Consider the following 13,621-nt stretch of genomic DNA (forward strand, 5'->3'; position numbering starts at 1 on the left):
GTCCCTGCCTGAAAGCTGTTCAGGTGGTGAAGTGGAGCATAATCCTAGATAAGACAGTGTGGTCTCGGGATCCCCGGGATCACAGTAAGAACCGGCATGCCTGAGTGCAGCAGAGTTCTCAAGCTTCAGAGCAGGGAAGCTAACTGCAAAGAGCCCAGAAATGGGCTTTCTGCTTAACGTTGCCATAAACCTTAAACTGTGGCGCAGTCCAACCTCTGTTCTCTGAGAAGGGATCCAACAAGTGGCAGAGGAGAAGCCCAACAGGTGTGTGCACCACAGGAGTCTGTAAAGTTTGGACACTTGAAAGGGGGTCCGCAAGCCTGAGATAAAAACATCTGGTCACAGGCTAGGCGAACAGAGTGTGGAGTCTTGTCTGTGAACAGTCAGACAAGAATGACTGACTGCTTTTCCACGAGGGCACAATGAAAAGTGAGGGTGTGTGAACTTTCAGCTCCTTGGCTCTTTCATTCCCATCACTCAGGGTGTGTGAACTTTCAGCTCCTTGGCTCTTTCATTCCCATCACTCAAAGCAGCATGGGAAAAAAAAAAAAAAAGCAGCATGGAAAGCCTTCCGGGAACAAGAGCTACACAGAGCAATCTGAAACTGTTTACACTGAACCCAGCCCCGTGGCAAGAGGGGGGGTGCAATTCCACCCAGGGAAAGATACCTGAGATTAGTGTAATAGGCCCCTCCCCCAGAAGACCAGCAGAAACATCCAGCTAAGAGACTAAGTTTACTGATCTCACAGAAGTATAAAGCAGAGCACCAGCACTAAGGGAAAAAAATACATAGAATTCATGGGTTTTTTTCTCATGATTCTTTTAGTGTTTCAATTTTAAATTTTTTTCCTTTTCAACTAATTTCTTTTTATCAACTTTTTAAAATCTTTTAAAATTTTCATTTTTACATTTATATATGTATATATATTTCTCAATTCTGGTTTCCTTTCATTATATTCAACTTTATTTTTTCTATATATGTAAGTTTTTCTTCTATACAATTTTGGCATCTAGTTTCTTGTAACAAACAGACCAAAATACACCAAGGATCTAGAGTATTGCTCTGTTCTGTTCACCTATTTGATTATATTCTCTCTTTCCACCACTACCCCCTTTATTAGTTTCTGGTCTCTTCTGATTTGTTTAGTGTCTATTTTTCTGGGTCCTTGTTGCTATTTTATTATTCTGTTCTCTAATTCATCTGTTCTTCTCTGGATAGAATGACAAGACAGAAGAACCCCCAAAAAAGAGAACAAGAGGCAGTACTGACTGCCAGGGACCTATCAGTAGGGATAAAAGTAAGATGTTAAAAACTAGAGTTCAGAATAACAATTATAAACATACCAGCTACGCTTGGGAAAAAACAAACAAACAAACAAACAAACAGAAGACACTAGAGAATCCCTCTCTGAAGAAATAAAAGAACTAAAATCTAATCAAGTCAAAATTTAAAAAGGCTATTAATGAGATGTAATAAAAAAAATGGAGGCTCTAATTGCTAGAATAAATGAGGCAGAAGAGAGAATCAGTGATACATACAGAAGACCAACAGAGAATAAAGAAACTGAGAAAAAAGATAAACTACTGGATCACTAGGGAAAAACTCGAGAGATAAGTGATGCCATAAAACAAAACAATATTAGAATAATTGGGATCCCAGAGGAAGAGGAAATAGGGAGAGCAGAAGGTATAATTGAACAAATCATAGCTGAGAACTTCCAAATCTGGGGGAAGAAGCAAGCATCCAAGTACAGGAAGCATAGAGAAACTCCCCTCAAAATCAATAAAAATAGGTCAACACTTTGACATTTAATCGTGAAGCCTGAAAATCTCAGGCACAAAGAGAAAATCTTTAAAGTAGGTTGGGTCAAGAGATCCACAACCTACAAAGGTAGAAACATTAGACTGGCAGCAAACCTATCCACAGAGACCTGGCAGGACGGTATTCAAAGTGCTAAATGAGATAAATATGCAGCCAAGAATACTTTATCCAGCAAGGATGTCATGCAAAATAGAAGGAGATAAAAATAGAAACTAGGGATCCCTGGGTGGCGCAGCAGTTTGGCGCCTGCCTTTGGACCAGGGCGCGATCCTGGAAACCCGGGATCGAATCCCACGTCAGGCTCCCAGCATGGAGCCTGCTTCTCCCTCTGCCTATGTCTCTGCCTCTCTCTCTCTGTGTGACTATCATAAATAAATAAAAAATTAAAAAAAAAAAATAGAAACTAAAAGAATTTTTGATCACTAAACCAGCCCTGCAAGAAATGTTAAAGGGGATCCTTTAAGCAAAGAGAGAGCCCAAAAGTAACACAGACATAAAAGAAAAGAAACAATACATAGCAACAGAGACTTTGCAGGTAATACAAAGGCACTACATTCATTATCTTTCAATAGTTACTCTGAATGTCAATGGGCTAAATGCTCCAATCAAAAGACACGGGTTATCAGATTGGAAAAAAAAGCAAGACGGGGCAGCCTCGGTGGCTCAGTGGTTTAGCGTCGCCTTCAGCCCGGGGTGTGATCCTGGAGACCCAGGATCGAGTCCCGAATCAGGCTCCCTGCATGGAGTGTGTTTCTCCCTCTGCCTATGTCTCTGCCTCTCTCTCTCTCATGAATAAATAAAATCTTAAAAAAAAAAAACAAAAACAAATACACATGGAACATTCTCCGGAACAGATCACATACTGGGTCACAAATTGACTCTCAACTGGAACCAGAAGACTGGGATTATTCCCTGCATATTTTCAGACCACAATACTTTGATACTTGACATCAATCCCAAAAGGAAATTTGGAAGGAACTCAAATACTTGGAGGTTAAAGAGCATCCTACTAAAGAATGAATGGGTCAATCAGAAAATTAAGGAAGAATTTTAAAAATTCATGGAAACAAATGCAAATGAAAACACAACTTTTTTTTTTTTTAAGATTTTATTTATTTATTCATAGAGACACGGCGGGGGGGGGGGGGGGGCAGAGGAACAGGCAGAGGGAGAAGCAGACTCCATGCAGGGAGCCCGATGTAGGAATCGATCCAGGGTCCCCAGGATCACACCCAGGCTGCAGGCGGCGCTAAACCGCTGCGCCACCAGGGCTGCCCCAAAACACAACTATTTTCTAAGAAGGAAGTATATAGAAATATGAGCTTTTCTCAAGAAACAAGGAAGACCTCAAATACACAACCTAACCTTACACCTAATGGAGCTAGACAAAGAACAGCAAATAAAGCCTAAACCCAGCAGGAGAATAATGATTAGAGCAGAAATCAATGAAATAGAAATCAAAAGAACAGTAGAACAGACCAATGAAACCAGGAGCTGGTTCTTTCAAAGAATAAGATTGATAAATCCCTGACCAGACTTATCAAAAAGAGAAAGAATCCAAATAAATAAAATCATGAACAAGAGAGGAGAGATCACAATCAAACACCAAAGAAATACAAACAATTGGGCAACCCCAGTGGCTCAGCGGTTTGGCGCCACCTGCAGCTCGGGTGTGATCCTGGAGACCCGGGATCGAGTCCCACATCGGGCTCCCTGCATGGAGTCTGCTTCTCCCTCTGCCTGTGTCTCTGCCTCTCTGTGTGTGTGTGTGTGTCTCCCATGAATAAATAAATAAAATCTTTTAAAAAAATAAAATAAATAAAATAAACCACTGGTTGTGAAAAGGTGGTCAGTCAACCAAAACACACAAACTATTTTCATAATATTTACCTTTTTCACTGTGCTGACTTTTGCATGATATACCAAATCAATGGTAGAAAAAAATGCTTGGGGTCTTAGCATAAATCAGGCAAGTGGTACCAGACTGAACCATGGCCACTGCATTCTTTACCACTACTCACTTGCAATTTTTTAAAAAGAGGACCAGTCCTGATGAAGGAGCAAAAATTATTAATTTTACCTCAGCCCTGAGTATAATTCATTTTTGTATTTGGTATGACAAAATGGGAGGCACATTTAGAAAAACACTTCTGCACAGCGTAGTACAATGCTTGTCTTATTTGAATTGTGAACTCAAGTTTTATCTGGGATCACCGTTTTCACTTGAAAGATAGGCTGACAAACTATATATAGTTATTCCAACCTGAATAATCTGGCAGACATTTTCTCAAAAATGAGCAAGACTGAGACTTCAAGAAAAACAAGTGACACAGCTGATAAGATTTGAGTTTTCAAGTAAAAAATTGAATTCTGGAAAACCTTTATCTTTACCATAAACTCATTAATGTCCCAGGACTTAAAAGATGTCTTTAATACAATCAGTGGTAATATTAAAGAATGTGAACTGTTGATACTATGTAACAAAATGTATCATCATTTGGAAGATCCAAGTAACTCCCTGAAGCCTCATTTTCTGAATGCCTAATTACCATGTTACAAAATCAAGCATGAATAAAATCACCACAGCACAAGACAGACCGACCAAAAGACCAGAGCATGAAAAATTCTCAGATATGGTTTCAAGTTATGCAATACAAATAACTTCTAAAACGCTGCTACTTACCATGTTTTGGCATATTATCAAGAAAGAATGGACACAATTATCTGAAAAGACTATGAATGTTCTATTTCCAGCTATATACTGGTGTGATGGCAAATTTTCTTCATATACTTAAACCAAAATAACATACAGCAACGAATGCAATGCAGAGGAAAATGAAAGAATTCAGCTGTCATCTACTAATGCCAGACATTAAAGAGATTTGTAAAAATATAAAACAAGTCACTAAAAAATTTTTCACTATGATGTTTTTTGGAGATTTTGGAAAACAGTTAACATTTTAGAATTTTACATTAACATGTAATGGATTTATTACTACTTTAAATATATAAGTAAATCTCTCAGTTTTAATTCCTAATATAATAAATAACAACAGTTACAAGCTACAGAAACAAAAGTTCTTTGGATCCTAAATAATTTTTAAGTGTGTGAGGGGGGTTATAAGACCAAAGTTTGAGAACTAATGACCTAAACCTAATAGAGGAGGAGTAATCTATCAACCAAAAAACTGTTAGGTAAAAAAAAAAAAGAAAAACAAAACACAAAAAAGCCCCTTAGGTCATCAATGGCTATATACAAGCATCTTCCAAACTACAACTCAACAAAGATATACTTCCAATGGCTTAAATATGTTGCTTTAATTTATAATGTGGTAAGTGCCTGTAGGTAAAATCAACATTAACAGAGGTTGCGGGGGGGGGGGGGGGGGGGGCAGCCCTGGTGGCTTAGCGGCTTAGCACCACCTTCAGCCCAGGGTGTGACCCTGGAGACCCGGGATCAAGTCCCACGTCAGGCTCCCTGCAAGGAGCCTGCTTCTCCCTCTGCCTGTGTCTCTGCTCTCTCTCTCTCTGTGTCTGTCATGAATAAATAAATAAAATCTTAAAAAAAAAAGAAAAAAAGGTCTTGGGGATCCCTGGGTGGCTCAGCAGTTTAACACCTGCCTTTGGCCCAAGGAGTGATCTTGGAGTCCTGGGATTGAGTCCCACATCAGGCTTCTGCATGGAGTCTGCTTCTCCCTCTGCCTGTGTCTCTGCCTCCCTCTCTCTTTTCTCTGTGTCACTCATGAATAAATGAATAAAAATTTTTTTTTTTAAAAAAAGGTCTCTGGAGTTGTAAATAATTTTTAAGAATGTAACATTTAAAAGCAAAAAGTTTGAGAATTGCTATTTTTAAACTATCACTAAATGTTTATTCCCTTAGGTTTCTAACATATTTTCCCATAGTTACTTGTGAAGAAAAACAGAGTAGCTACCTAATACTCCAGTAAATATTTATAAAGTACCTCCCAGAAAAACTCAAAAAGATGGAACATTAAAAGTTACCAAAAGTTCAATCTCCAGTATCCACTAATTCCCTAAAACAAATTTATTAATAGCTCCCTATATCCTAGGGCTTATGCTTATGCATTCCCCTATTTTTCTTTCATCTATGGTAGACAATCAAAGAATGTATTTTTTGGGCAGTTTAGGTGGCTCAGCGGTTTAGCGCTGCCTTCAGCCCAGGGCCTGATCCTGGAGACCCAGGATTAAGTCCCATGTCGGGCTCCCTGCATGGAGCCTGCTTCTCCCTCTGTCTGTGTCTCTGCCTCTCTCTCTCTCTGTCTCTCATGAATAAATAAAATCTTGAAAAAAAAAAAAAAGAATGTATATTTTTACCTTTATGCAAGCAATCAGCCAACACTACAATAAAAGATTAATATATATATATTAACTGAAATTTTTATCATTACTAATTCTCAAAGACCACTTTGGTAGACACACCTGTTTTTGCTGCCTGATATCCCCAATCTTTTCTTTTGGTAAACAGCCCCATTTTTCTGTGGCAAATTAATCCCTCTTCTCATCCAATAATCTTGATACATAAATTACAATGACCAGCTCTATCTAACCAGACACTTGACCCAATTTAGACCAGACTCTCTTCCCTGCCACCCCACAGGAATCTGGTCTTGAGCAGAATGAGAGTAGGAAACAACTGGAAGGAACTCTCTGAGTAACAGCCCCATGCTAGAGATTCTCCCATAACCCCGCTACTAAATTCTCCAGGGCTTCCTGTGTTATCTCTGCTTTATCTGCAGACTCTGCAATCTATCCAGGATTCTTCTAATAAATTGCTTTTTTTCTTTCCTTTAACCAAGGTCCATTTTTGTGACATGTAATTAAAGGAATCCTGACTACCTATCTCCAAATCTCCAATGAATCTAAAAATTAGTTGGAAGGACTGTCTACAAAACTAGAAAGATAATCAAAAAGACGAAACTATTAGAAGTATCCATTTAAAATAATAACTTTGCTGATAATAAATAAAAATACTGAAAAAATTTCCCCTCTATCAGCGCTACTCAATAGAAATTTCTGCAATGACAGAAATGTTCTGTATCAACACTAATACAGTGGCCACTTATATGACTGTTGAACACTTGAACTGTGGCTAGTACAACTGTGAGAGTGATTTTTAAACTTTATTTAATTTTAACTGGTTCAAGTTCAAATTTAAATAGCCACATGTAGCTAGTAGCCACCTATTAGAGATGTAACTCTAACTTACCAAATTAAGAATATTCATTTAATCTACTGTTTTCAGGTCCTGGAGGAAAAAAATGCTAATGGCAATATAAATCAGGATAAGTCTCTTACGCTTGCTGGAAATACTTACTAGGCCAAAGAAAAGTTCACTATTTGAACCTAATAAATGAATGCAAATAATTCAAAAGAAGGAAAAAGGGGCCTAAGAAACCTAAAAAGGTTGTTCAGTAGCAGTTTAGTAGAGAGAAGCTAGCTACAATAATTCAAAACTTCCAGAAAAAAGGACAGGAAATATATAATTAAGATATAAACAGCTCAGCATATAATTTCTAAATATCTTAATATGTAATTATACTTAAGAGGCTCCCCCCTTCCCAAAAGTAAATTAGAAGAGCATGTACACAGGGATCCCTGGGTGGCGCAGCGGTTTGGCGCCTGCCTTTGGCCCAGGGCGTGATCCTGGAGACCCGGGATCGAATCCCACATCGGGCTTCTGGTGCATGGAGCCTGCTTCTCCCTCTGCCTCTCTCTCTTTCTCTCTCTGTGACTATCATAAATAAAAATTAAAAAAAAAAAAAAAAAAGAAGAGCATGTACACAGAAAAAGCACAAACATAATGTTAAATCAGGGGCAAAAGAGTAAACAAACATGTTGATATACCACAATTACAATCATGTTTGAAGAAATCATTTATAATATATAAAGATCCAGAGGCCCACAAAGAAATTTAATAGTTCTGTTTGGCAGTAAACATCTCAAGTTGTTTTATAATTTTCCTATATGAAATTGGACAGTTTCTCCCTTAGATATGAGTTATTTTATGTAATGAGTTAAATGACATTTTGCCTTCTGTTAAATTATTTCCTCTGCTTTTCAATCATTCTACTGAACATGGATTTAATAAAAGATATCTAGTGATTTAAATATACTGGGATCCCTGGGTGGCGCAGCGGGTTGGCGCCTGCCTTTGGCCCAGGGCGCGATCCTGGAGACCTGGGATCGAATCCCACGTCGGGCTCCCGGTACATGGAGCCTGTTTCTTCCTCTGCCTATGTCTCTGCCTCTCTCTCTCTCTCTCTCTCTGTGACTATCATAAATAAATAAAAATTAAAAATATATATATATATACTGCTGCTCTCCTAATTAGAAAGGGCTAGTTGACAAAACATGAGACACACCTACCTCTGGGAAATGAACAAGGGGTAGTGGAAAGGGAGGTGGGCGAGGGGTTGGGGTGACTGGGTGATGGGCACTGAGGGGGGCACTTGGCAGGATGAGCACTGGGTGTTATGCTATATGTTGGCAAATTGAACTCCAATTAAAAAAAAAAGGGTTAGTAAACCATAGAACTTTACAGAGAACTAACATACCTAGAGCTATGGGATTCTCGAATTCTCCAACGCTTCCTAAACAGTATGTTCAATGACTCCAGCTATGCATTAACATAGTGCCTCTACCCTACCACATTTATAAAGTACACAGTATGCCACGTAAGTAGTATTCCTTAACACACAAAAAAAAAAATTGGAAAGAAATATCTTAATGCATCACAGAGTTCTCTTCTTACAGCCCAACTCAACCTAGTTCTAGTCTAGAAGCTGGAAATACAAGTTAATTTGACCACTTTATCTTTCCATTTCCAAAGGTCCTGAAATTTTACCCAACTCAAAAAAAAAAAAACTTTAAGAAGAAATGTAAAAGGCTGTATTTTGAAAAAAATATATAAATGCTGACACCTGAAATTTTCTTAGCAAGTTTGCTTAAAATTTTCTTGTTGCTCTTTTTCATACATAAATCAATCTTTCACACATCATTAAAATTTGTATGATTCAGTGCTTCAGTGAATCTACATCTAGAATAAAAAGTTCAAAGGCTAAAGTTCTTTCCATTGAAACACTACCTTGTTGATGCTGTAACACTATTTGGTTCCAGGATATTTTCAGTCATCCTTAACTGTACCACCTCTGCCATGTCACTTGATTTTTCTGCACCCTCTTCTGGAAGTTCTTCTATCTGTTCCAACTTTTCATCTTCCTCTTCTTCCTCAGAAAGTTCATTAACCTATATAAATAAGAGAAAATTGAAAATAAAAAATGAATACAACTGTTAACTGACATTAAGATAAACTAAGAAAACGTTCAACACAACTCATTTTTTACTTCATTTCCTAGGACCAATTTTACTAATGGAATAAGTAATTGCCAACTCTCTCATATTAGAAGAAAACTGCAAACCAAATGTAACGTTTTAAAACACAAAGCAATGATGACCTTCGTCTATCACTAAGAACATGAGTAAGACTGCAAACGATGAAAAGCTTGCACACTGCAGTTAGTTAACATTAAGAAAGCTTCATTTCCTAAGCATTCAGTTTTACAGACTGAATACGTAGGAAGATTTCTAACTGACCTCTCTGATTTCCAGGTGCATTTAACAAGTGATTTTAATATAGGGGAAGTGTCGGAAAAGGGCAGATAAATTTTGCCTTAAGGTGTTAACTTTATTTTAGAAAATGCCAGCTAACTTCTAAATGATTCAGACGGAATTTTTCACGAAAAGACTGGATCTTACAAGGGAGGACTCATTGTTTTGGCCAATAAGCACAACTGAAAACATTCAACACAACTCATTTTTTAGGTTAGAAGGTTATAATTCTAATTTTGGGAGGAGCTATAAAATGTCTTCCATTATCAAGCTGACTACCTAAATAAATAATCACTCTAATAATAATATCAGAGAAGGAAAACCAACAAAATATTCCCAAATGAGAAATAACTTTTCAAGCTATCCCAAAGAAGAAACCAGTCATAAATTGTCTTGACATCTTTTAATTTAATACTAGTCATTAAAAACACAGAGCAGCAAAAGTATATACCTTTATCCATTCTAGACAAGTGCACTGGAAATACCTAAAATAAATTCACCACTATGTGTAACAGTGGTGCTCCTTCCAGATAGTCAAACATATTCTCTGGAATACTCCAGAGAGTAAACTTCAACCAGAAGAAAAGTGATTTCCCTGTGGTATTCTCTACCACACTCGTAATAGGCAAGGACAGATGGCCTGCTTTCAAGTGTAATACAGTAAGTACTTAAAAGCCAGACTCTGAAGGCAGAAAGTTGTATGTCCACACTCCTACTGTGCCCTTAACTATCTCTCAGTTTACTTAATTTTTCCAAGTCTATGATTAAAATGGAGATGTCATATATACTATCTACGTCATAAGGCTAGTTGAAAGGATTAAGTAATATATGCAAACTCTTATACAGTGTCTATACATAATAAGCAATAAATAATAGCTATCACTATAACTGGAATTGTTATTTCTATATAGCACAGAGCCTAGTTTCTACATGTAACATCACTTCTTTTGAGAAAGACAGGCAATATTTGCCACCCAAACTAAAGCTGGAGCTCTCAACCACTGGTGTATCAAGGTCAGCAGTCAGCTGGGTCACTAAAAATTCCTTATTAATAATAATACTTAATAATTTCAATTTGTGAACCACTTATTTTATATATAAAGCATACTCAGCAGATTCAGCTGAATTTGTTGTGCTCCTAAAAGCTAACCCTCATCTATCCCCTATCATGTTGAACAGTGATGAAAAAGACTAAAAAACAGTAAATGATTATTAACTGAAAGGTAGTATTTATACACGAAGGTGAAAATTTCATATGATAAATCAATATTTAAACTGAATCAAATGGAAAATAATCCTCATTTCCATATATGTATTTAATAAATGAAATTAAAGAATATACTTAGTATCTACCTGATAATTCAAGAAAGAAAAAAATGCAAGAAAATACTGATTTCAGTAGTATTAAATGGGAATTACTGTGGCTGATCAATGAAGGTTTGGGCACCACAGAATTATTTAAAAAAAAAAAATTTAAGATAGCTATTTAAGCCGAGAATAAGTATTTATTCAGTCCACATATTTTTGGTACAGAGGTACTACTATTTTAACATGCACAACATATGTTTTAAAAACAACTCTGTGCCTGTAGTCAATAGCTCTCAGGAACTACAAATACCTTATACTCAATTATATTGAATATATTATATTCAATTCAATAAGCTTTATGTAAACTAATTGACATTGCCCACTATTTTCACCAATAATCATCCAATAAGATATGACATGAAAAATACCCTAGTGGGATTTCTTTTTCCCCTCTTCCCATTTCCCAGGCCTCCCAATATAACTTCCTGCAGTAAGAAATGATTAAATAACTTTGAGTGAGAGTATTAAAAACTTTAAAAATGCCCTCTCTCACTCCACACTTCACAAGTTCTTAATCCTTTCCTGGTCAGCCTGACCTTCTATTTATCATTGCTCTAATCTGTTCCTAAGTTATTCTGAACCTAGCCTATGTACGCAACTGCCTCAACTCCACTTCTAGAAAACCGCTCACTCCACTTATGGAAAATCCTCATCCATACTTACATCTCTTCTTTCTTTGACTGCTGTAATTCCCTTCTCTAGGGCCTCGTGAAATGCCTGCTCTCCAGACTCCAGCTTGTGGAGAACGCTGCTACCTGCCTTCTCAAATGTATAAAGAAACATAATTATCACCTACATCTTCAAACCACTCTACTGAATTTGCATTCATGTAGGGATCCCATACAAAGAACCTGTCCACCAACTCTGGGTCATTTCTCAAACACTCCCTATTCATCATCCCCAGTCATCTCTCTCACACTATTAATAAAAATATCTACCACCTTGAAAAGGCTCTAACAGCCAAATACTTGCATCAATGGTATAAAACTCCAAGAGAATAGAACACTAGATTAACTTTGCTTCCTTCAAATATAAAAAGTAGAAAAAAAATAATCAAAGCACTGCAAAGATGGGCCTGGTTTATCCACATCTTTAAATATGGGGAAAAGAAATGAGCAGCATTTAAGTCAGGTCGATTTAAAAATACAACCAAAATGTGCTAAATTTGAGGAAATTTTACTTTCACTCACTACATTATCACTTCAGTCTCACAAGTCAAATTAAAGTTACCAGATCTGCTTTCAAGAAAACAAACTTTCAGGTATCTGAATTCTGAAATAATTTGGTTGATTAGTAATGTGGGCCAAAATAATTAAATATGCATCACTGTTTCCTAGGACCCACAGCACTACTCCATTTATTGAGCATATTCTATTCAATATGCTAACATCCCTTTTTTCTTCCCCAAAGATTTTTAAATTTATTTGAGAGAAAGAGAATGTGCAAGAAAAGGAACAGAGAGAGAGGGACAAGCACACTCTGCACTGAGCAAGGAGCCCAACATGGGCTCGATCTCATAATACTGAGAATGAAAACCTGAGCCGAAATCAAAAGTCAGATACTCCACTGACTGAGCCACCTCAAAGAAAGAGGCATTAAGAAATGATTAAATGTAGATAAATGTGCAGAATTCAACATTACGTTTTGGTGTTAATTAACCACAATTCTATTTAATGTAAAGCACAACACTTGTTAAGTCAATTTTTCTAAATTTTTTTTTTAATTTTTATTTATTTATGATAGTCATCAGAGAGAGAGAGAGAGGCAGAGACACAGGCAGAGGGAGAAGCAGGCTCCATGCACCGGGAGCCCGACGTGGGATTCGATCCCGGGTCTCCAGGATCGTGCCCTGGGCCAAAGGCAGGCGCCAAACCGCTGTGCCACCCAGGGATCCCTAAGTCAATTTTTCTAGTGCTTAAACAAATATAAAAATACAAATGCATTAGATGTGAATTATTTGACCATACATAAGCTGCAAGATATCAGAAATATCAGGGAATTAGATCACAACATAAAACATAGTTAAGGCATACCCTGAAGCCTTCAGAGTCATCAAGATATAAATATTAGGGCAAACTGGCATCATCAGTTTCTTACAAGTCAAATCATCTTAGAAACGTAGGAAATGAGTAACACAAATGTATGCATATTATTTCATCCTGAGCAGCCATAAATTTTATCTAAAAAAATTACTAAACTAAAATATATTTTTTTTATTTTATTTTTTAAAGTAATTTCTACACCCAACTTAATACAGCTTGAACTTACAACCCCAAGAACAAGAGTCACATGCTCCACCAGCCAGACACCCCTAAACAAAACTAATTTAAAGAAAAGAAAGGTAGCATACAAGTCCCCAAAGATGGGATTTCTCATGAGCATCAAAAGATATTAAAGGTTTGGGACGCCTGGATGGCTTAGCAGTTGAGCGTCTGCTTTTGGCTCAGAGTGCGATCCCAGTTTAGGGATGGAGTTTCACATCGGGCTCCCCACAGGGAGCCTGCTTCTCCCTCTGCCTGTGTCTCTGCCTCTCTCTCTGGCTCTCTCTAATGAATGAATAAAATCTTAAAAAAGAGATATTAAAGGTTTAAGGAATATCTATCTCCCTGCTCTCTTCTTGTCATTTTCTTTAACGCAAGAATAATCTTGAAGAGGGTTCTGAAGAGGGGCACCTGGGACGCTCAGTAGGTTAAGCAGCTGCCTTCAGCTCAGGTCATGATCCCAGGGTCCCGGGATTGAGCCCTACATCAGGCTCCCTACTCAGCAGGGAACTTGCTTTTCCTTCTGCTTCCCCTCTTGTAT

At 37.4% G+C, this 13,621-nt stretch overlaps 1 protein-coding gene across 18 annotated transcripts in view; it reads right to left on the minus strand.

Moving 5' to 3' along the window:
- FAM13B (family with sequence similarity 13 member B) overlaps window positions 1-13,621 on the minus strand; it is an 86,711-nt gene that overhangs the window by 41,756 nt on the left and 31,334 nt on the right. For 12 of the 18 annotated variants that reach the window (XM_025432701.3, XM_025432703.3, XM_049091810.1 and 9 more), the window contains 2 exons: window positions 11,483-11,578; window positions 8,928-9,088 (listed from right to left, as the gene is read on the minus strand). In XM_025432701.3, the coding sequence (XP_025288486.1) occupies window positions 8,928-9,088; window positions 11,483-11,578 (257 nt within the window). The remainder of the gene's footprint in view (window positions 1-8,927; window positions 9,089-11,482; window positions 11,579-13,621) is intronic. The other 6 variants (XM_049091815.1, XM_049091814.1, XM_049091816.1 and 3 more) reach the window with 1 other exon arrangement.

Source organism: Canis lupus, chromosome 11 (assembly GCF_003254725.2).
Source record: "Canis lupus dingo isolate Sandy chromosome 11, ASM325472v2, whole genome shotgun sequence".
Lineage (NCBI taxonomy): Eukaryota > Metazoa > Chordata > Mammalia > Carnivora > Canidae > Canis > Canis lupus.